At 39.1% G+C, this 25,528-nt stretch overlaps 1 protein-coding gene across 3 annotated transcripts in view; it reads right to left on the reverse strand.

The window, feature by feature from the left end:
* ZNF385D (zinc finger protein 385D) overlaps positions 1-25,528 on the reverse strand; it is a 615,949-nt gene that overhangs the window by 420,573 nt on the left and 169,848 nt on the right. For all 3 annotated transcript variants that reach the window (XM_073568247.1, XM_073568257.1, XM_073568267.1), the window contains one exon: positions 22,623-22,765. In XM_073568247.1, the coding sequence (XP_073424348.1) occupies positions 22,623-22,765 (143 nt within the window). The remainder of the gene's footprint in view (positions 1-22,622; positions 22,766-25,528) is intronic.

Raw genomic sequence — 25,528 nt, forward strand, 5'->3', positions numbered from 1 at the left:
ATACATCTAAACCATGCTTTGCTCAAAGGTGAATCAAAACAACTCAGTAAAAGGTGAATCATTTTCTTCTCAGAGATATTTCTGTATTACCCAATTAAATTGTTCTAGTATGCACACATAAATCTGGATTCTAGTGACAACATTAGAAAGATTAAATAATAGTACACAAAACAGATATATCATAGCATCTTGTGCATTAAAGGGAATCACTCAGGTTTTTGCTATGTAATTTGAAGGTACCATAATGTAGAAGAGACTCTGATTCTTGCGATGCATCACTTATTGGGCTTTATGTTGTTGTTTCATTATTACTAATGATTTATCAGTAGGAGATTATCATTACAGGACAACTTGGCATATGAAGAGTAGTGCAACCATGCCACAAGGTCTGATTAGAGCTCTCTGTCACTGTACAATGTACATAGAAAGCTGTGGTGTGGCCGGAGTTATACACAGCTCAACAACTGAGTTCTGCTAGATCTGCAGCAGAAAAAACAACCAACAGATCATAACTGCTGTACTCAGTATACTAAGTGATTCATCACTGGAATCAGGGTCTCTGTCCTTACCTTAAGATGTTATCAGATTACACAGCAAAAACATGCAGATTCCGTTTAATAGTATACTCTTATGTTGCTCCAGGCTACATGACCAAAGATCAGGAAAGCACTTAATAAAAGTGCCCCACAAAACCTTGAGACATAGCTATCGGTATCCAGCAGTCACCTTGCAGCAAAGTATTTCAGTAAGTATTTTATTAACATGACTCTTCATCAGGAGTGATAACAATTAAAAATTGTGAACTTAAATAGTACAGAATATCGTAGTTGCACCTCTAATAGATAGGACAAGTTCATGATGCCTATGAATGGTGCACTCATCCTGGGAGGTATCTGTAAACATATCGTCATCAGTCTTATTCCCCTTTTGATGTAGAAGTGAGTGATGCCAGAAGACCCCTTTAATGTTTAGTGTAGACGGGGCTCAAGCTAATTTTGAGTTTCCAAAATACAACATTTACCTGTATTGGGATTTCCGTTGTTATAGGCATTTGAGTGTAAGCAAACATTGGATGAGGGGCAGAAAGAAGTGTAGGGTGAGTGAGTGTATAAGTACTTGAGGAAATGATAAAAACAGGCATAAAGCATTCTGCTATCTACTGCATTAAGAATGAAGAAAATATGTATTGTAATTCAAATGAAGCAGAAGAGATGACAGCTACTCCACATCACTGATCAATCATACTGAGCCTGACACTGCTGCTGTCACCTTCCATATCTATCTCTCTCCTATCTATTGAAACTTTATAGTTTTACTAGACTCCTACTCAAACTTTTTTAGCGCTTCTGCAAAAGTGACAGAGAGCAGTAGTCATGACTGAGCTGCTGCTTCATGGTGCTCTGGCAATTTATAGGAAAACATAGTGTTAGGGCTAGCGGAATGCACCAAGTAATAATAAGATGGTATCAAGGTGTGTTCGCAGTCTGGGATCCACCGTGCAGAGATGTTACCTGCTGCTCGGTAATGACAGACGCTGTAAGGTAATACGATAGCTGAACTCAGACGGGTTAACGTCACCCGATGCGTACAGCGGCGGATTCAGTTGCAGAACTGAACCGCAGAACATAAACACCGGAGCCTGTTAACACTTGCGGCACTGCAACTGCGATGCCAGGAGAACGTAACTAGAGTAAACAGCTACTGGAGCATGCAGCTCCGCACTGGCGGATGCCACTAACCAGCCTAATCTTAGAGCTGGAAAGCGCACTATCTGCGCATGGCGCCGCTCTGATGGATGTCACCTTATATGCGTTAAAGTGGTGCCTTGTGCTGAATGGCACACTCTGGCGCTAGCGTGTGTGAGGAGCTGGGAGCACTGCGGCACTAGGCCGCGCCACAACTCGGCGCTGAGTCTGACTCTACTAACCCTATCTCATGCACAACCAAGGGAGGGAGTCATAATGAGTCAGTCACCTGTCACAATCACAAGCATCCATCATCACACACACACTTAGCCATAATAGTCTCGAACCTTATATAGCAGTGTCCTTCCGGGACTTTCCTGATGGTCCAGTCGGAACAGGCACGGGACCTGAGCATGTGACCCCTGAACTCCAAAGAGAGGTTGAAAACAAAATCAACCCTGATGAAACCACTTAAGGTGACGACACGTGTCGGGTCCTAGCTCTGCCTGGTTTTACTCCACATGGGTTCCCTTTGTAGATATTACTAATTTATACCTTTTTTCCTGGGTGGCTATCTTAGCCTATTTTTTTTTCTACTCTCATGTGTTCCGTGTCTGCTCTACCACATTGTTTATTCATAGTGCCTAGTACTTGATATTGTGGACTCTGCTTAATTGTACTTTGCAGACTGGCCATTTAAGCCTATTTCTAAAACTTTGTGCACTATATATGGGGGTGGTAGCCATCTTTGGTAATATGTTTACATTCTTATCGCATTCCATGTGTGCTCTGCTGTGCAGTGATTTCTAACCATTAGTTTGGGTATTATCATATAGGGCCCTTAATCAATTTTCTATGTGCTTATATTTATTCAGAAAATAAACTGTTTTTTGCATGGGCATTGAATGTAACTTATACACTCTGTATTTAATGGTATGCTTTTTATATGATCTTAGGGTTTCTATTTAAGTTATTATATTGTGGAGTAATTGTTTCAGGCAGTTGGCTTTATTATAAGCCTTGTATTGTCTGCATATATGTCACATGTGTGACTATTTTAATATGTTTTTATATTTTTTGTGCTTGTCTATCTGTGTTCAATAAAAATGAATTGATTTTATGCTAGTCCATGCCTCGAGGTGATCCCCTTTTGTGGCCTATCCCTTTCTCTTCTTTATACTACCAAAGAGAGGTTGAGCCACGGCATGCTCAGTGGAGAGAAACAGGGACTTAGTCCCAGGAGCTGCTTGCCGCTGGCTAGTGCAGGCTGCTATAGCTGAACAAGGAATGGCAGCAGCAACCAACCCGACAGCACTAGCTTGAGAAAGACGCCAGGATCGACGCCTTTGCTGAGCAGGCCCCTCTGTGGCTGGGACTGAATGGGAGACCGCAGAAGGCAAGACTTGGGATTCCTTCTTTGCAGAGGGAGTAACCTGACGCCTAACACATAGGTCCTGGCAGGGTGTTGGTAAAGTGAGAGACTTGTGCCTGTGCAGCCTGCCTTTAGTCAATGGTATTGGCTGGCCAGGTCCATGAATTCCATGGGTTAGTAAATGAGACTTCCATTCAAATATGGGGACTTTACTAAATTAAAATTCATAAGGGTTATGTATAAGGGATAGCGAATACACAGTCTTAAGCACGTTTCCTTCACAATGAAAAGTTTTTCACACACATCATTTCCTTACACTGTATTCTACTTCAGGGTTGGTGAAACACACAGTTTCACCCTACTTCACTACATCCCAGCTTCTAAGCCACTGTCCTGATCTGCGAGTTTCTCTATACTAGCTCAGTGGTTCTGTTTCCTGTTACTATGGACAATGCTGCTGGCCTAAACTGTCAATCAATCGCAAATCCACCTCTCTGCAGGAACCAGGAAGCCGCATTACTGTAGACTGGCACAATTTCCAAGCTACATCACTAGGCAAGCCCTGTTACTTTGCAAAACAATCTTGTCTATGATAAAATACAGTTCGAATGCTTCTAGCATTTTAAAATCTGTTTCTACTTATCATACAAGATACCTTTACCATCCAAAATATAAAGTCTAGGTTTATGAAATGTTTTTTGATATTATATATGTACAGCGTAGCACTAGCAATAGCTCCTTAATTTTACTTCTGCTTGTATCTAGGTACATTGCGTTCAATCTACATAGAAAAACATTATTTCTATCCTGTAAAGTTTTCTTTCATTCATATTTTAATGAAAAATAGAGATGAGCAGATCTGACAAAATTTGAATTTGCAATTTGTGAATTTTCTGTAAATTTAATGTTGTAAGACCCTACAGCATAGAAAACAACATGTAAAAAACAAACAAAAAAACCTGACATCCAGTCCATAAAACCACCTCTTCTTTCCTCCTTTGTAAACTGTATCACTCGGCCTGTTCACTGTAAGCCGGGACTTACGACTATGACCAGGTGTTGGTGGTCACTGTGCAACGCATGTCGCAACATCATGTGATTTGAAGTGACATTTGAGGCCTACTTGTGGATCAAACACCTGACCTACAGTAAATATGCTGGAACTATGAAGGAAGAAAGAAGTACAGAGGACAGGATGGTTGGCAGCAGACAGCAAACAGCACTGTGTGCTATCAGTCTTCCTTCCAAATTTGCATCTGTGAATTGTTCATTCTAGGTTGGGATTTCTGGTCATGACCATGCCTGGTAGGTCATTTTGCATCACACTTCCATGACAGAATATCATGCAGAATGTAGTGACCTATGAGGTGTGGCTGTGGCTGTAAGTTCCAAGAAAGAGCAGGATGGGAGGTGCAGCTAGTGATGATGGTAAAACAAGACAGTTGTGAGGACCCTACAATGGGCAGTGAGCATGGAGAGTCTGGACAGCTGACAGCTGAGAACTGAGATTAGCATTAGGTTTTTTTTTTTTTTTTCTTTTACTTCTTCTGGCCATCAACACGTCAGAAAATTTTTACAAAGCCAATTTACAAAAATCTGTACTCTGAAAATTGCAGATTTCGAGTAGGATTCAATTTCACTTGAATAAATTCTCTCATCGCTGCTAAAAATCTTAAACTTTATTATAGCTTATCTCACATGTCATTCTACTAATGGACAAACAGAATAGTAAGCGACAATTATACAGATATGATGACAAATCTGTTGGGTTCAATATTTTGGATAATGTAAAGTGCTTAGATAAGAAGACTCAAAATGTTGCAACAAAGCATCTAAGCTAAATTTGTGTGTTTTGACACAAAACAAAACAATCAATGCCTTATATGTTTTATACCTTTACTGTAATTATTTTGTAGGTCTGTAGAAACAAATCCGTCAGACTCTGTCAATATGCTGTGTGCTGTAATTGTGGTCAATTTTAGTCGTTTGTTTCCATTTCTCATAAACGCAGCTTTTTTCTGTCATACATCTAAACCATGCTTTGCTCAAAGATGAATCAAAACAGCTCAGTAAAAGGTGAATCATTTTCTTCAAGAGATATTTCTGTATCACCCAATTAAAATACTTTACTTAGAGAAGTAATTCAGTTATCACCAAATGTGGATCAGAATGCATGCGAATTGATGACGGCGCTGTACTGTATTGAATAAAACTATATAGGTGTCTACATTCATATTACTTCAGAATTACTGAGATGCAAATGGAAATAATTAATTGCAGAATAGTGTCAGTCTACAAGACATAAGTCCTTTAGATAAAATAAATTGCATTGATTAAACTTGGCATCAAATATGCTATCAATTTATAATATGCCTAGTGTCGAAATATGGTTACTGAACCATAAATTCTAAGAACCTATTGATGCTGACTTTTTGGCTGACATCTGGGGAGTTCCCTCTGAATCCCCAAAGAATGGGATTCAGACAGAAGCTCTGATGGACACAAAGAAACTCTATGTGAGTTTTTTCCGGCAAAAGACATTTTTTCACTTGGTACAAAAACATAGTAGACTACCTTCTTGTGCCTGTATGGAAAGATGGACAGTTAAATAAATAAATCACAAATGATGTCCATTTGAACTCCACTTGTGTAGGGCTCATTCAGACATCAGTGATTTTTCATCAGTGTCTGTAAGCCAAAACCGATAGTATCTCTAAAAAACCCCCCAGAACAATTGTCAATCTTTCAATTATAGCTTCTCTTTGTATGTTCCAATCATGGTTTTGGCACACAAATACTGATGAAAAATCACTGACATCTAAATGAGCCCTATTTGAAGTATATGGCTCTATTTCAGGTAAATCCTGTTTTTTGGAAATTCAGACGCAAACACTGGATGTACTGCATAAATGCAGTGTGAGCAGGGGAAATACCTCCCTAATATGGTTTACTATATAGGCATCATGCAACTATATATGTAGAGCCTAATTACATACTCTGCTTTGTGCATGAGGCCAAACCCAGTATGAAAAATTCATCAAGACTGGCATTTCATACACATGTGGGGATCATGTGCCCATTATACCCTTTAATTCAATTGGGCTGTGAGGGCATCAGTGTAAAAAGAATTATTAAAATTTTTTAGACTAAAACAATCAGTGCTATGCTACTTTTATTACCGGAATCAGCATTAATGAAGAATTGACCTTCATATTGAACCAGTGATGAACTATGGATGTTCTTTATAATTAAGCTTGCTGTGACTTCCCAGTTAACGGTTTAACAAAAATTCTAATTCTTTGACAAAATTTCCTCAATGATACAATTTTCCATGCCAGTGCATTAAGCATATAAGCCAAACATATACTGCATATCACTTCAAGTCTACCTATACTATGCTTTTATATATTATAAATTCCTCAACATCCTGTAGATAGATGGGGGTCTGGCTCATGAGACACCCATCAATTGCCCTAAACACTGACCAAAAGGGCGTATTAAACAGGCAGAAGTGCTTAGCTCCTTTATGAGCATGTGCACAGAGTGGTGTACAGCCTTCCTGGTTTTCCACTGAGCCTATACACTGCTTTGTGCACATGCTCAAGTAGGACATGACCACTTCTCTCTCCTGAAGTGAGTACTTTGGGTCAATGTTTGGATTTTTGATCGTTGGTGGTCTCAGGATGTGTTCTTCAACCAATCTAATTGACTTTTAACCCCTTAGTGACGGAGCCAAATTTTTATAATCTGACCAGTGTCAATTTATGTGGTAATAACTCTGGAACGCTTCAACAAATCCCAGTGATTTTGAGAATGTTTTTTCGTGACACATTGTACTTTATGATAATGGTAAATTTAGGTCAATATGTTTTGTTTTTATTTATAAAAAATAGAAAAATGTAAAAAAAATAGCTATTTTCAAACTTTGAATGATTTTCCCTTTAATCCAGGTGGTCACAGCACAGAAAAACATTCAGAAATAACATTTCCCACATGTCTCATTTGCATCAGCACCATTTGTAAAATGTTCTTTTATTTTGTTAGCATTTTAGGAGGTTTAAAAATGTAGCAGTAATTTTTCATTTTATCAAGGAAATTTACAACATTTATTTTCTTAGGGACCTATCCAGGTTTGAAGTGCCTTTGTGGGTCCTATATATTGGAACACCCCCAAAAGTTATACCATTTTAAAAACAGCACCCCCTGACATATTGAAAACTACTGTCAGGTAGTTTATTAAGCCTTCAGGTGATTTTCAGGAATTCATGCAAAGTGGCATGACAGAAATGAAAATGTGTATTTTTACCACCTAAATGCTGCTAACGTCTGAAAAAGTTACAACAGCCTTCAAGACTCTAAGGCCACTATTTGTTCTTGAATTGCCATGGCAAACATCAGGACCACACAATCATGATCTCAGGGTGCCAATGGGGATAAAGAGGAAGACACTATTGACAGCAGCATCTAAAGGGTTAAAAAGATTTGGACGATGCAAACACTGATCATGGCTGATGCAGCAAGTTGTCAGCTATAGTGTACAGCTGACAGCTACTAGATTGTCACCTGTATAGGAATGCTATTCTCTTATATCTCACGTCAGTTAAAAGACATATTGGCGGTCATTAAGGGGTTAAAGGGATGCATTGTGTTAAAAATTTCTGTTTACAAAAAGCTGTGAAGCGTACGTACACACCAAGTAAACATTCCAATAATGCTGGCAGCGTAAAGACTAATAGAACCATTTCATTGAAACCAAGTCGGTTTTAAACCTAAGCCCTGAAGAGCTTTGAAGACAGTTTGATTCTGTTATAAGATCCTCAGACACATGATATTAGAAAAGAACTAAAAAAAATCAATAATTTTCTAAACCAACATTTCAGCTTGAAAGAACTATAATCATTATGGATTGCACGTCAGATCGCAATTATTACTGTCAGGAGAGTCTTTTTGACAAGCATGCTGACACTTGTCAATTACAGTAATTCTGTTTTTAATGATGTAGTAAAAGAAACTGTGGAAAGTTTCAGATGATTAAGCAAAAAGTAAAATAAAAATGATCCTGCATTACACTAAGCTAAGGTTTATTTGTGCTACACTGCTGTGCAATGCCAGATACGTTATTAAGTCACAATTATATCGGTATATATACTGCATATATAATCGTGCCTCCTTAACAAATGACAAGACAGCTAAACACCATTTTATACTGGCTGCCACCGATTTTTATTAGTGAAATGCAATAGGTGAAATTATATTTCCTGAACAGAATTTTTAACCACAAATTAGCATTTATTCAATGTGACTAATGTTTTTGTCATAAAAGCATCTGATTACCGTATATACTCAAATATAAGTCGAGTTTTTCAGCCCCCTTTTTGGGCTGAAAAAGACCCCCCTCGACTTATATTCAGGTCATGGTTCAAACTTACCTGGTCCCCGTCGTCTCCGCATTCCCCGGTATGTGTCTGCAGTCCCCTGCAGCCTGTCAGTGTCCCGGCGGCGGTGGCGGCGTTACAAGTCGCTGTGCGCCGCTCTCTCCCAGCGCGTCGCTCTCTCCCGTCCTCTGGCAGTGACGTGCAGGGGGCGCGATGACGTGGATAGCACGCGCCCTCTGCCTGAGTCACTGAAGAGCCAGCGACGCTCAGGCAGCTGTCAGCAACGGAGGTGAGTATATAGTGTTTTTTTTTTTTTTTTTTGTTTTGTTTTTTTTTTTTTAAATTCCAGCAGGGGCAACAGCAACATGATAGGATTACCGGTACCGGTAATCCTATCACTTGGCCAATAGATCATGCACTGTGCAGCATTTATGGGGGCATATCTGTTGTGCAGCATTACGGTATTTGGGCCACCATTACTCACTGTGCAGCATTTATGGGGGCATACCTGTTGTGCAGCATTACGGTATTTGGGCCACCTTGTGCAGCATTACGGTATTTGGGCCACCATTACTCACTGTGCAGCATTTATGGGGGCATACCTGTTGTGCAGCATTACGGTATTTGGGCCACCTTGTGCAGCATTACGGTATTTGGGCCACCTTGTGCAGCATTACGGTATTTGGGCCACCATTACTCACTGTGCAGCATTTATGGGGGCATACCTGTTGTGCAGCATTACGGTATTTGGGCCACCATTACTCACTGTGCAGCATTCACGGGGGCATATGTTGTGCAGCATTACGGTATTTGGACGGAGCGTTTTTTTTTATCCTGTTAGAAATGGATCCCAGTGCTTCAAATCCCGGACCAAAGCAAAAACACAGGTCGTACGAAGCTGGTTTCAAACTTAAGGTTGTGTCAAGAGCAGAAGAAAGCAATAACAGTATTGCAAGTAGGGAATTTTGTGTTAACGAAAAATTAGTAAGGGATTGGCAGAAAATGAAAGCGGACTTGGAAAAGACTCCAAAGGCAAAAAAAGCTCAACGTGGTTTGAAGGTGTCGTATGGGGCTCTAGAGACTGTATTGCATAAATGGGTTATGGAGTGTCGTCAAAATGGCTACTGCACAACATGCATGGGAATTCGCTTACGTGCCCTTCAAATGGCTAAAGAAGATCAATATAAAGCACCAGGAATTGAAAAATTTGTTGCATCAGCAGGATGGTGTACCCGTTTCATGAATAGATTTGGCCTATGTTTGCGACAAAGAACAAAGATTTCACAGAAGTTGCCAAAAGACCTTGATGAAAAAGTGATGTCATTCCATTCATTCATCATAAAACAAAGAAGGATCCATAACTATGACCTGGGAGATATTGGAAATATGGATGAAACACCTATGACTTTTGATCTTCCCAGCAACAGAACTGTGGCAAATATGGGAGAAAAAACTATTCTACTCAGAACCACAGGAAATGAAAAAAATCATTTCACAGTCGTTCTTTCATGTTTGGCTAATGGAACTAAGCTGCGGCCTGTCATTATTTTTAAAAGAAAGACCTTGCCTAAAAAGGTCCAATTCCCACCACGAATTACAGTGCGCGCTCATATTAAAGGCTGGATGGATGAAGATGGAACAAAAAAATGGCTGGAAGAAATTTGGAATGGACGACCAGGAACAGCCTTAAAGAAAAAACCATCATTGCTAGTTTGGGATATGTTCAGAGCCCACACATGTGATGACATCAAAAAATTGGCAAAGTCTTCTCAAGTTACTTTGGCGGTTATTCCAGGTGGACTTACATCTGTATTGCAACCCCTAGATGTGTGTTGAAATAAACCTTTCAAAGACCGTGTGCGGAGGATGTGGCATGAGTGGATGTCATCTGGTCAAGCCCGACTAACAAAACTTGGAAATCTGATGAAGCCGGACATAGAATTAATAGCAAAGTGGGTTCGTGATTAGTGTTGAGCATTCCGATACCGCAAGTATCGGCCGATACTTGCTGTATCGGAATTCCGATACCGACTTCCGATATTTTTTCAATATCGGAAGTTGGCATCGGAATCGGAAGTTCAAAGTTGATTGACAGCCGAAATGATGTCATCATGATGCGCGGTGTGTGCGCATCATGATGCGCCGTCATTTCGGGCCTTCCGGGGGTCTCTGCCGGCCTGCCGGGGGGCTGTGCCGGCCTGCCGGGGGGCTGTGTGGACTGCCCGGGGTCTGTACCAGCCTGCCGGGGGGCTGTGCCGGCCTGCCGGTGGTCTGTGCACCCTGTGGGGGTCTGTACCAGCATGCCGGGGGGCTGTGCCGGCCGGCCGGGGGGCTGTGCTGATGTCCGGGGGTCTGTGCAAGCATCGTCCGATGGGACTACAAGTCCCATCTGGCGATGCCTGCTACCATGACAGTGATTGACACATTAGCCAATGATGGGACAGTAGTAGTCCCATCATCCGGCTAATGTGTTAAATGTTAAAAAAAAAAAAATTATATATATATATATATATATATATATATACACACTACATACATACATACATACTACATACATACTACATGCATGCTACATACATACTACATGCTACATACATACTACATGCATGCTACATACATACTACATGCTACATATATACTACATGCATGCTACATACATACTGCATGCTACATACATACTGCATGCTACATACATAATACATGCATGCTACATACATACTACATGCTACATACATACCACATATATACTACATACATACTACATGCATGCTACATGCTACATACATACCACATACATACTACATACATACTACATACATACTACATACATACTACATACATACTACATACATAACACATATATACTACATGCATGCTACATACATACTACATGCTACATACATACCACATACATACTACATACATACTACATGCTACATACATACCACATACATACTACATACATACTACATGCAAGCTACATACATACTACATGCTACATACATACTACATATATACTACATGCATGCTACATACATACTGCATGCTACATACATACAACATACATACTACATACATACTACATGCATGCTACATACATACTACATGCTACATACATACTACATGCATGCTACATACAATACATACATAGACATACATACTACATACATACTACATGCATGCTACATGCATGCTACATACATACTACATGCTACATACATACTACATGCTACATACATACCACATGCTACATACATACCACATACATACCACATACATACTACATACATACTACATTCATACTACATGCTACATACATACTACATATATACTACATGCATGCTACATACATACTGCATGCTACATACATTCTACATACATACTACATACATACTACATGCATGCTACATACATACTACATACATACTGCATGCTACATACATACCACATACATACTACATACATACTACATGCATGCTACATACAATACATTCATACAATACATACATAGACATACAGTACATATAACATAGAGTAACATACTTACCAATACTTGTCACATTGTTCCCCGAAGCCATTGTCTTTTACGGAATAAATATTAACATAACAAACCACAAAAATACTCACCCATGATCCGAAGCAGTCCACGAGTGTGTCCCACGACGATCTTGGGTAGAGAACGGCAGCATCAGCTGATGCTGCCGTTCTCTACGGGCTGCAGGAATCCAATGACGGAAGGTAGGTATCCTTCCGCACTGTATTCCTCCGCCACTTAAAAAAAAAAAGTCCCTAGTCTCACTTTATGCCATTGCTGCGTGGGAAATTCTACCCAAGATCGTCGTGGGACACACTCGTGGACTGCTTCGGATCATGGGTGAGTATTTTTGTGGTTTGTTATGTTAATATTTATTCCGTAAAAGACAATGGCTTCGGGGAACAATGTGACAAGTATTGGTAAGTATGTTACTCTATGTTATATGTACTGTATGTCTATGTATGTATTGTATGAATGTATTGTATGTAGCATGCATGTAGTATGTATGTAGTATGTATGTAGCATGCATGTAGTATGTATGTAGCATGCATGTAGTATGTATGTAGTATATATGTAGCATGTAGTATGTATGTAGCATGTATGTAGCATGTAGTATGTATGTAGCATGCATGTAGTATATATGTAGCATGCATGTAGTATGTATGTAGCATGCATGTAGTATGTATGTAGTATGCATGTAGTATGTATGTAGCATGCATGTAGTATGTATGTAGCATGCATGTAGTATGTATGTAGCATGCATGTAGTATGTATGTAGCATGCATGTAGTATGTATGTAGTATATATGTAGCATGTAGTATGTATGTAGCATGTATGTAGCATGTAGTATGTATGTAGCATGCATGTAGTATATATGTAGCATGCATGTAGTATGTATGTAGCATGCATGTAGTATGTATGTAGCATGCATGTAGTATGTATGTAGCATGCATGTAGTATGTATGTAGTATGTATGTAGCATGCATGTAGTATGTATGTAGCATGCATGTAGTATGTAGCATGTATGTAGTATGCATGTAGTATATATGTAGTATGTATGTTACATGTAGTATATGTAGTATGCATGTTGCATGCATGTAGTATGTAGCATGTATGTAGTATATATGTAGTATGTATGTTACATGTAGTATATATGTAGTATGCATGTTGCATGCATGTAGTATATATGTATGTTGCATGCATGTAGTATATATGTAGTATGCATGTTGCATGTAGTATATATGTAGTATGAATGCAGCATGTATGTAGTATGAATGTAGCATGTATGTAGTATGCATGTTGCATGTAGTATATATGTAGTATGTATGTTACATGTAGTATGCATGTTGTATGTATGTAGCATGTATGTAGCATGTAATTTTTTTTTTTTTACATTCAACACATTAACCGGATGATGGGACTACTACTGTCCCATCATTGGCTAATGTGTCAATCACTGTCATGGTAGCAGGCATCGCCCGATGGGACTTGTAGTCCCATCGGACGATGCCTGCACAGCCCCCCGGCAGGCCGGCACAGCCCCCCGGCAGGCCGGCACAGCCCCCCGGCAGGCCGGCACAGCCCCCCGGAGCCTGCACAGCCCCCCGGCAGGCCGGCACAGCCCCCCGGCAGGCCGGTACAGCCCCCTGGAGCCTGCACAGCCCCCCGGCAGGCCGGCACAGACCACCGGAGCCTGCACAGACCCCCTGGCAGGCCGGCACAGCCCCCCGAAAGGCCCGTACAGACCCCAGAGAGGCTGTACAAGGCAAAAACAGGGTTTTTCTTATTCCGATACCGGAAGTCCCATAGACTTGAATGGGACTTCCGGTATCGGAATCGGCGATACCGATACTTTTTTTTAAGATCGGCCGATCCATTCCGATCCGATACTTTGAAGTATCGGACGGTATCGCTCAACTCTATTCGTGATGCATGGGAAGAGATTCCAGAGGACATGGTGCAACGCGCCTTCAAGAAATGTGGCATTAGTAATGCTATGGATGGCAGTGAAGACAGCGCTTTGTATGAAGACGACAGCAGTGACGGTGATGACCAACTCAGTGATGATGACGACAATGTCTATGCTGATAACCTCTTACCAGCTGAAGCTGAAGCTCTGTTTGGACCTACAGATGATGAGGAATCCAGTGACTTTGAAGGATTTTAACTCTTGTGTTTTACATTGAGCTGAGGTTTTTGTACTTTTAAAGTCATTGTTGTTGCCCTATTGGTTTTGTTGACCCTCTTTTCAACTTACAGGGCTTGTGTAATGTTTTTCTTTTAAATAAATATTCAAAAACATTTAACCTACTGATTTCTCACTTAATTTTACTTTTATTCTTATCAGTTTTTAATTTTGAAATTTACCAGTATCTTCGGCAATTCCCACCCTAGACTTATGCTCGAGTCAATAAGTTTTCCCAGGTTTTTGAGGCAAAATTAGGGGGGTCGACTTATACTCGGATCGACTTATACTCGAGTATATACGGTATATGCTAATAAATAACTTGTCCATTTTTTACTGATCTAGTGCCCGAAATCCCGATATCGCATTTTACAGTTCTATGAAAAGGAGCTTGACAATACAATATGACAATGTAATTTTACTGTTAGTTTTATATTCTTCTTAGGTCATTGACTGCAGGAAAAGATAAGCAGAGGTGGGGTTTAGATAAAAGGAATAACATACCATGTTTTCCTCAATGATATGCATTATTCATTATTAGAGAAGTATGTTGGATCTTTGGATACGTTTTGTTGAAAAAACACCTTTTTTTATTTTCTTTATTTTACATCGTTGCATGCCTTTAAGTGGTTGTAATAAAAAATAGTTTTTTATTCTACTTCGCAAGTGGATCATTTCACAGCTGGAGACTATTTTCTTTTCTATGCTATTTGACTGCGCCCAAGACTGAGGCGGCTCTGTGAGGAGGATTTCCACTTACAAGGTGCACAACATACCGGTGAGCTGATTTTCCAATTCCCTCTTCACTTTCTTTATATGCAGTTTTTAAAGTAGCTCCACATACTGTCAAGTAAAATGTATCTAAGACTTTCTTTTTTCTTTACACATTAGATACCATATATTCATCAGCAGAATCACCAAACGTACAACTCAAATTAAAGGCTATAACATATCGTTCTGAATATCCATATAATGTGAAGCATCACTGATAAACTCCCATTGTAAATATAAACATACAACCTCAAGATCCTTTTTTTTTTTTTACTGTCTACCAATGTAGGAAATAGCGTAGCCTTTTGCGATATTTCATGCTGCAGAGCAACTCTTTTAGCATACACTTGTTGAATAGTGGCCTATTGACATGTTGAGAGAGTGAACACAAGCACTACACTGTGTTCCAAATTATTATGCAAATGATATTTTTCTCTGATTTTCCTAATTGGTCGGTACAAATGACAGTCAGTCTAATAAAAGTCATCACCGGTTAGAGTATACATCAAATTTTATTAAAGAAACCTCCCAATAATAACAGTATAATCTCCAAAATGAATAAAAGCTCAGATTGCACTGTTCCAAATTATTAGGCACATTAGAATTTCTAAACATTTGATATGTTTTAAAGAACTGAAAATGCTCATTTGTGGAATTTGCAGCATTAGGAGGTCACATTCACTGAACAAAAAGGATATTTTGTAGTTAAATAGCTTAACAGGCCAAGTTACATGTTGACATAGGAACCCTTCTTTGATATCACCTTCACATTTCTTGCATCCATTGAAATTGTGAGTTTTTGGAGAGTTTCTGCTTGTATTTCTTTGCATGAAGTCAGAATAGCCTCCCAGAGTTGATGATACTCCAAAGGTTCTCTATAGGGTTGAGGTCAGGGGAAGATGGTGGCCACACCATGAGTTTATCTCCTTTTATGCCCATAGCAGCCAATGACTCAGAGGTATTCTTTGCAGCATGAGATGGTGCATTGTCATGCATGAAAATGATTTTGCTCCTGAAGGCACGTTTCTGCTTTTTATACCATGGACGACAGCTGTCAGTCAGAAACTCTATATACTTTGCAGAGGTCATTTTCACACCTTCAGGAACCTTAAAGAACCCTACCAGCTGTTTCCCCATGATTCCGGCCCAAAACATGACTCCTCCACCTCCTTGCTGACGTCGCAGCCTTGTTGAGACATAGTGGACATCCACCAACCATCCACTACTCCATCCATCTGGATCATCCAGGGTTGCTCCACACTCATCAGTAAACAAGACTGTTTGAAAATTAGTCTTCATGTATGTCTGGGCCCACTGCAACCATTTCTGCTTGTGAACACTGTTTAGGGGTGGCAGAATAGTAGATTTATGCACCACAGCAAGCCTTTGAAGGATCCTACACCTTGAGGTTTGAGGGACTCCAGAGGCACCAGCAGCTTTAAATATCTGTTTGCTGGTTTGTAATTGCTTTTTAGCAGCCACTCTCTTAATCAAATGAACTTGCCTGGCAGAAACCTTCCTCATTCTGCCTTTATCAGCACAAACATGTCTGTGCTCAGAATCAACCACAAATCTCTTAACAGTACAATGATCACGTTTAAATTTTTGGGAAATATCTAATGTTTTCATCTCTTGACCAAGGCATTGCACTATTTGATGCTTTTCAGCAGCAGAGAGATCCTTTTTCTTTCCTAAATTCCTTGAAACCTGCGCCCTGCTTAATAATGTGGAACATCATTCTTAAGTAGTTTTCTTTTAATTGAGCTCACCTGGTAAACTAATTATCACAGGCATTTGAGATTGATTTCAGTGATTCAAAGAGCCCTGATACACAATACCATCTATGAATTTATTTGAAAAACAAAAAATAACATCTTTATGACACTTAAATCCAATTTGCATAATAATTTGGAACACAGTGTATTGCTATCACAAACACTGGGCAGAGGGCTAAAACATTATGCAAACAGTACTAAGAAGAATCAAGAGGCAGACTTAATTAATCATGTGCCCCTTAACAAGTGTATATGTAGTATACTTGGTTTAGGTTATTAAATTGCATTTAAGGAGCACTGTGTTATGATTCCTCCGCATTGTGATTGTTTTCCTATGTAAACTGGGTCATGCTAAGTTGTCAGTGTTTTGATTGCAGCTCAACTGTCCAATCTTGTGATGGGCATGCTGAGCTGTCTGTGCTTTGATTGATGTTGAGGTGGGTGACTTTCTCCAGGTGTTCTGTGTTTTGGAGATTGTCCAATCTACTTAACTGAGCTGTTTACCACTAATCCCTGACAGATGTAGTCTGTGCTTCCTGGTGAGTGTTTGCCTGATTCTGTTTTTCTGAGTTCTGATCTGCTGCTGCCTGACCCTTTGGACCATGTTTGGATTGTCCCTTTGTCTTTTCCCTTTGCTTTGACACGCTATCCCCTGGTATTTTGACCCCGGATAAGTTAGCGGTGTTGTTCTGATGAAGAGGTTACAGTCATATGTTAAAGTTTGGGCACCCCTATTAAAGTTAACCATTTTTCTTTATAACAATTTTGGTTTTTGCAACAGCTATTTCAGTTTCATATATCTAATGACTGATGGACTCAGCTATATTTCTGGATTCAAATGAGGTTTATTGTACTAACAGAAAATGTGCAATCTGTATTTAAACAAAATTTGACCGGTGCAAAAGTATGGGCACCTCAACATAACAGTGACATTAATATTTCGTAGATCCTCCTTTTGCAAAAATAACAGCCTCTAGTCGCTTCCTGTAGCTATTAATGAGTTCCTGGATGAAGGCATTTGTGACCATTCCTGTTTACAAAACAATTCCAGTTCAGTTAAGTTTGATGGTCGCCGAGCATGGACAGCCCGCTTCAAATCATCCCACAGATGTTCAATGATATTCAGGTCTGGGGACTGGGATGGCCATTCCAGAACATTGTAATTGTTCCTCTGCATGAATGCCTGAGTAGATTTTCAGCGGTGTTTTGGATCATTGTCTTGCTGAAATATCCATCCCCTGCGTAACTTCAACTTCGTCACTGATTCTTGCACATTATTGTCAAGAATCTGCTGATACTGAGTTGAATCCATGCGACCCTCAACTTTAACAAGATTCCTGGTGCCGGCATTGGCCACACAGCCCCAAAGCATGATGGAACCTCCACCAAATTTTACTGTGGGTAGCAAGTGTTTTTCTTGGAATGCTGTGTTTTTTGGCCTCCATGCATAACGCCTTTTTGTATGACCAAACAACTCAATCTTTGTTTCATCAGTCCACAGGACCTTCTTCCAAAATGTAACTGGCTTGTCCAAATGTGCTTTTGCATACCTCAGGCGACTCTGTTTGTGGCGTGCTTGCAGAAACGGCTTCTTTCGCATCACTCTCCCATACAGCTTCTCCTTGTGCAAAGTGCGCTGTATTGTTGACTGATGCACAGTGACACCATCTGCAGCAAGATGATGCTGCAGGTCTTTGGAGGTGGTCTGTGGATTGTCCTTGACTGTTCTCACCATTCTTCTTCTCTGCCTTTCTGATATTTTTCTTTGCCTGCCACTTCTGGGCTTAACAAGAACTGTACCTGTGTTTTTCCATTTCCTTACTATGTTCCTCACAGTGGAAACTGACAGGTTAAAACTCTGAGACAACTTTTTGTATCCTTCCCCTGAAAAGCTATGTTGAATAATCTTTGTTTTCAGATCATTTGAGAGTTGTTTTGAGGAGCCCATGATGCCACTCTTCCTAGGAGAATCAAATAGGAGAACTTCTTGCAAGTGGCCACTTTAAATACCTTTTCTCATGATTTGATACACCTGGCTATGAAGTTCAAAGCGCAATGAGGTTATAAAACCAATTTAGTGCTTCAGGAAGTCAGTAAAAAGTAGTTAGGAGTGTTCAAATCAAGAAAATGATAAGGGTGCCGATACTTCTGCACAGGTCAAATTTTGCTTAAATGCAGATTGCACATTTTCTGTTAGTACAATAAACCTCATTTGAATCCAAAAATATAACTGAGTCCATCAGTTATTAGATATATGAAACTGAAATAGCTGTTGCAAAAACCAAAATTGTTATAAAGAAAAAAGGTTAACATTAATAGGTGTGCCCAAATTTTAACATATGACTGTATATACTTTGAAACATGTTGACTAATAAACCACATATTGCTGGATTGGCATTTTCCATTCTTTCACAGCAGCGCAGAACAACCCTTGTGAACTTTCTTTTTTGTGCATTCTATTCACACAGAATGATAATCTGACGTATTGGTGTCATCAACATTCAAATCTCATAGATGATACTAATTATTTTTAATGCATGAATGCATAAAGTAGTATACAAAAATTTCTGCTTTTTCTGTATAAAGAATATTTAATCAAATTAATGAAGCAATTTCTTCAGCTGATTTGAATATCTGCTCGATCCATCTGTTAATATGTATTTGTTACAATGCTCCAACTGGTACTGAACTGTTTTTTGCCTTGGAACACACTCAACTCTATTTGGACATGAATTTCCACTCCTGCCTCTTGTTGGTCAAATCATTGAATGAGCAAACAATCTCCATTTACATAACACAATTTTCAAAAATTGCATGAGAGTTTTTTTCATTTGCCGAAACAATTTCATGTACGATGAACGACTGTTTTTTGACACGTCATTCAGTCGCTGAACTCATTCATATTATACAATTATTATTACTATGGGTCATTACTGTTAGAATTTGACAGATTATTGGCCAGAGTAAATGGGACTTAACTCTAAAGGGTATTGGGCTTCTTTTGCCTTGATATTAAAATAATTAATATTGTCTTGCTAATTATTTACTTTGCTAATGTCGAGCAGATAATGTCCCCCTGTGTAGCCAATATTCATTAAACTGATTAAATCTCACTGCGATCCTGTTTGATTTATAGTTTGGACCAGTGACATTGTGGCCCTTCTGACATAACATGTGTGCATTCCAAAACCACAAGTATAGAAGTACTGTAGAGGCAACAAATCAATATAGTGGCACACATGTTTGGATCCAGTGATCTGACCAGCTTCAGCACTTACACTCTCAATTGGAAAGAGCTTGTAAGCACTGCACTCCTTGCCTAGCAGATATGCTACCAATGATACACTGTAGAAGTGTACAGTAATGTATTCAATGAACAGTAAACTGTTAAGCTAAAAATGTATCTGTTCTTCCGAACATGAAGGGATTTTAAATGGAATCCACATACTGAACTACTTATATGTGCAACTAGCTCTTACAAATTGATCCAGCAAAATGATAACATGGTCATATAATTCCTCTGCTACTGAAAAATCAGTGATTGAACTGATATGCAAATGAGGCTGAATAATTATTTGTAGATTTGAAGTATTTGTCACTCTAGCCCTATTCCCCACACAACGTCACCTCCGCCTGCTTGAATGACAGCTTTTTCACCTGAAGTCACATATCCCAGAAGCTGTCAATTAAGCAGAAGGAAGCAGCACTGGATGAAGAATAGAGCTGGATGACAGAGGCTTCATATCTACAAATAATTCTTCACCTACAATTCAATAGCTGATTTCTCAGCAACAGAGGAATGAATGGACTAGTCATATAAAGCTATTGCTGGACTTTTCTTTGAAAGAGCTACATGCACATATAAATAGCATTTTTGGGGGGGTTATAGTGGGAATGGGGGGCTGAAATCCAGTGGATAAGATTCCCTTTCATAGCAAATGAATTGGAAAGTTTCTTGTTTTTGCAAACACTTTAAAATTTTAACCATTTACATTGATAAGAATAACCAGCTAAGTTACAACAATTTTCTAAAAACATTGATCATGAAGAATAAAATAATTACCATGTGTCTACATCTGTGGCACTAAAATAATCAGCAACAAATTATTTATTTTACATATTTTGTGCAAATTTTCTATTAAACATTAAAGGGAAAATAGTCAGTCAAAGAAAAAAGAAACATCCGGCACTGTCCCTGAGAAAGAAATACCCGCAAAGTCACTTATAACCGCTATCAGTGTGACACCTGTAACCCTTGCTGAACGGGTGCTCTATCCATGTGAAGAAAAAACATGAATTATTGTAGTAGAAAAAGACAGCAGGATGGCACTCACTGTTCTCTTGAAATGATTCATTTTATTTCATGTTAATAAAACACTGGAGAAATGCAAAAAGACGGACGACAGCCGTTTCGTGCACAATGCACTTCAACAGGTCCCATGCTCAGGCTCAAGGAAACACTAATTTATACCACATGTGTGAACAAAAGAAACTCCACCCTTTACCTGAACGTGTCTTAAAAAAAACCCCAAAATAAAAAAATTAAAACAAGCATAATTTACATACACCATATGCAATAAAACTAGCAATCATAACCGCTTCAGAGAAATACGGACATATCCACTTTTTCATTTAGACCCAAAGGACCTGTGGCTTTTGTACGGAGGATCCATTTAGCCTCTATTTGTAAAAGATGTTTTTTATGACTCCCTCCATACTGCGGTGCAGACACCCTTTCAATGCCAGTAAACCGTAATGCTTCCGCATTCCCCCATGTACCTCCTCATGTGTTCTATGAGTCTAGGGACACCCTTTCCTGTGCTGATGGAATTGAAATGTTCCCTGAATCTTACACAGAGAGGCCGGATAGTTTTCCCAATGTAGAAAAAACCACATGGGCAAAACAATGCATACACTACAAAGGAGGTCCTGCAAGTAATGAATTCCGTGACTTCGTGAAATATAGGTCCCATTTTTACAGTTTTGCCACTTAATTTAAATGGACACCAAGAACAGTTTTTACATATATAATTTCCCTTTGGGGCACTAGATTCCAACCAATTATTTCGTTTGTTTTGAAATCTGTTCTTGACTAATAAATCTCGAAGGTTAGTACTTCTTTTACTCGCAAATAAAGGACCCCTACTGACCACATCTGTGAGGTCTCTGTCACTTTCGAGTAGGTGCCAATTCTGTCTGATGACTGTTCTAATGTGTCTATCCAAATTTTCTATTAAACATTAAAGGGAAAATGTCACCCTTTATTTGGACTATGAGCTGCCAGCATCAACATCAGGGGCTTATCTACAGCATTCTGTAATGCAGTAGATAAGTCCCCGATGTAACCTGAAAGATAAGAAATAAGAGTTAGATTATACTCACGTCGTCGTCCCGTCCGGCGCCTCCCATCTTGCAGCGATGCCATCCTCTTCTTCCCTTCCTGTCGTGGCTCTGGCGCAGGTGCACTGCTCTGACCTGTTGAGGGCAGAGCAGAGTCATGCATTGCGCAGGTGGCGGGAGAGGTCCGGCACCTGTGCACTGCAGTATTCTGAGCAGTGCCCTGTGCCGAAGCCACAACAGGAAGGGAAGAAGAGGACGTCATTGTATGAAGATGGGAGGTGCCGGACCGGACGGTGACACCTATCGGACCGGACTGGACACCGGGCTGAGTATAATCTAACTCTTTTTTCTTATCTTTCAGGTTACAGCGGAAGCTTATCTACAGCAGTACAGAATGCTGTAGATAAGTCCCTGATGTTGATGCCGGCAGCTCATAGCCCCAAAAAATGGTGACAGATTCCCCTTAATTATGAACAACATGTCTCTGGGAAGTGCAAGGAAAATAATGTTTCTCAAAATCTATAGTGGATTCTAATAACATTTTAAGACTAAACTGTAATATTCCCTATTTCTAGTATACTTACTGCAGTTAGGCTTGGAAAGAGGTTAATTGCAGCTGCGGTGTCCAAGGAAAATGGAAGGAATTGTTTTATATCCAGCACTTGATGTAAATTCGGTAACGGAGGTCGCACCAGCGCAGAAAGTGCTGGGCTCTGGCATGTACCACCTAAAAATGAATAAAAATAAAATCTGGTAAGATGCTTATTACTTTAATTGAAACAGAATATAATATAACCCTTATAAAACAAAATCCTTAACACAGAAAATCAGATTAGTCACAACCTTGACAAAACATCTGTGTCTTCCATTAATTTATGTAAATAATACATTATTTTGTCAGGTGCAAAGTAAACTTTTCCGAATAGCAAATACTTTTCCTGAAAATTCATCATTTACAGACTTTTATAAGATCTGAACAGAAACAATACATTTTTTACATTTATTAACATCTACTGGGGACAGAATTTTTAGAGGACAATAAATCACTATTAAATGTAATAAAAGTGATATTAACACAGCTGCTAAGTTTCAAAACAATTCCTATTAGGTATTTCTGGTGGTATAGTAGACTGTAGATGGAAAGTAATTTAATGTGCTTAAGGTTTGAATATCCCTTTAAATATAAAATTTTCCTGAAATTTTTTTTTAATTGAGCTTAGATAGAAGGTTTATAATATAAATTATTAGTATTCAATGAAAAACTTCCTAGTACTAAAACTCAAAACATATTTGCTAAAAATATTTTCAGTAATATATTTTTTATTTTCGATTCTATATTTTTTATTTAATAAACACAAGAGACTTTTTGTAACCCTAAACTAATAGAAGTGAATAAACTGCTTCAAGCATCCAATGAAACTTGGAACCAATTATTATGATCTTGGAGTCCTCCTAGAAATTATACTGTATATTTACCTTGTAAATTGATGTTAAATAGGTGGAAAAACCCTTTAACCCATAAGGGAACGCGTGATTTTTCATTTTTGAGCTTTCGTTTTTTCCTCCTCTTACTCCAAGATCCATAATTTTTTTTTATTTTTCCATTTTACATAGTCATATGAGAACTTGTTTTTTTGCCGGACAAGTTGTGTTTGTACATCACATGATTCATTTTATTACAGGAATTACTGGAAAGTGGGGAAAAAAATCCAATAATGAAAAAACAGCAAAAAAATAAACAAAAAAACATAATTTTGCAATTGCTTATTGGGGTTTTCATTTACAGCATTCATTGTTCAGTGTTGAAAAAAATGTGGAAATTTGTTTAATTTTTTTTTAATTGTGATGCCATTTTCCGAGTGTCATAACGTTTTCAATTTTCAAAATATGGAGCTGTTTGAGGGTTTTTTGGAGTAGACATAAAGTTTCAATTGTCTGCTATTACTTTTTTGTGCTGTTATGGTGGCCAAAAAAACGCAATTCTGGAGTTTTGATTTTTCTCTTGTTATGCCATTTAGCGATCGGATTAATTTATTTTATATTTTGAAATACGAATAGCATAATGGCATTTGTAATCTAGAAAAACATATGAGATACTTAGCACAAAATTTGGCCAAAAGATGTGAGCCCATTCACCAACGTCAAGGTGATCTCATTGAATGAGTCCCTATACTAACTGCCTTCATCAGGCTGTGATTTTAATTACATCCAATCACATTTTGGTTCCTATCTTCCTATAAATACAGGCTCTACCATGTTATTAGCCAGAGGTTAGTTCACACTAGGCAGTTTGTATAGGGACTCGTTCAATGAGATCACCTTGACGTATGTGAATGGGCTCACATCTTTTGGCCAAATTTTGTGCTAAGTATCTCATATGTTTTTCTAGATTACAAAAGCCATTATGCTATTCATAGTTCACATATTTCATATTTGATATGCCTTAATGGAATTGAGTGCAACCATTTTCACAGAAGTACAGTCATGACGGACAAAGGGGTTTTCATCAGACCCCTGATTGTCTTGTCAACCTATCGATATCCTACGATTACATCACGGAAGCACCAATGGGTGCCGGGGCTCTGTAAATTCTGCTGTCAAAGATTAACAGTGGCAATTGACAGGTTACCAGCTTCAGATGGACCTTTGCCCCACCCGTAGCTGATTGAGGCCGATGATGGCTAATTATTACAGCCATCATTTGCCACCAAAGATACAGACTTGACTTTTGAGCACATTAAAATGAGAGATGGCATATGAAATATTCAGTACTTCATACAACGTTAAACAAAAGGTAGAAGTTACATAGTGAGGTGATAACATCTAAGTCAACCAAAATAAAATTTACAAACACCAGATAATTGAATCAAGAGAAGGCAAAAAACAAACTGTTCTTAACTCCTCCTCTCATATGTGAGCTAGTTTTTTGCTGGACAATTTGTATTTTGAATGACACAATTAATTTTACCACATACTGTACTGGAAAATGGGAAAAAAATTGTAATAGGCTACATATCAGTATAAGGGCTCAAGCACATGTATGTGGATCTCTGGCCGATCACAGACAGCCATGCATGGACTGGTTGTGGGTCTCCTGACATGATTGTGACAGACTTATCGTAATATATGAAGTTGTTCTAATTGGGGTGTGAGACCAGCAGCCAGTTCGTGCTGTAATGCAGCTGCTTTGCAGGTATGTGCAGACATCACTAGGGGAGAGAGAAGAGAGGTCACACCTGCAGCACAGCAGCACAGTGCAGCTGCAGAGCGCCATTAGGTGGTGATAGAGAGTGGTCAAAATGAGTCAAGTCAGTAATGGTCAGTGTTGTGAGCTCATTTTTTCATTCACCTTTGATGTCCGATGAACGCCCTCTGCTGGTGAAAGGAGGTGATGAAACTGATTTGGATGGGAGAGACCTGTGACCTGAACAGGTGGATTGCGATTGGAAATCCGGAATCTCTGAGTGGATATAAGGCAGCCGACGCCCTG

This window comes from Dendrobates tinctorius, unplaced genomic scaffold, assembly GCF_039654945.1.
Source record: "Dendrobates tinctorius isolate UK_male_01 unplaced genomic scaffold, ASM3965494v1 ptg000005l, whole genome shotgun sequence".
In the NCBI taxonomy this organism is placed as follows: Eukaryota; Metazoa; Chordata; class Amphibia; order Anura; family Dendrobatidae; genus Dendrobates; species Dendrobates tinctorius.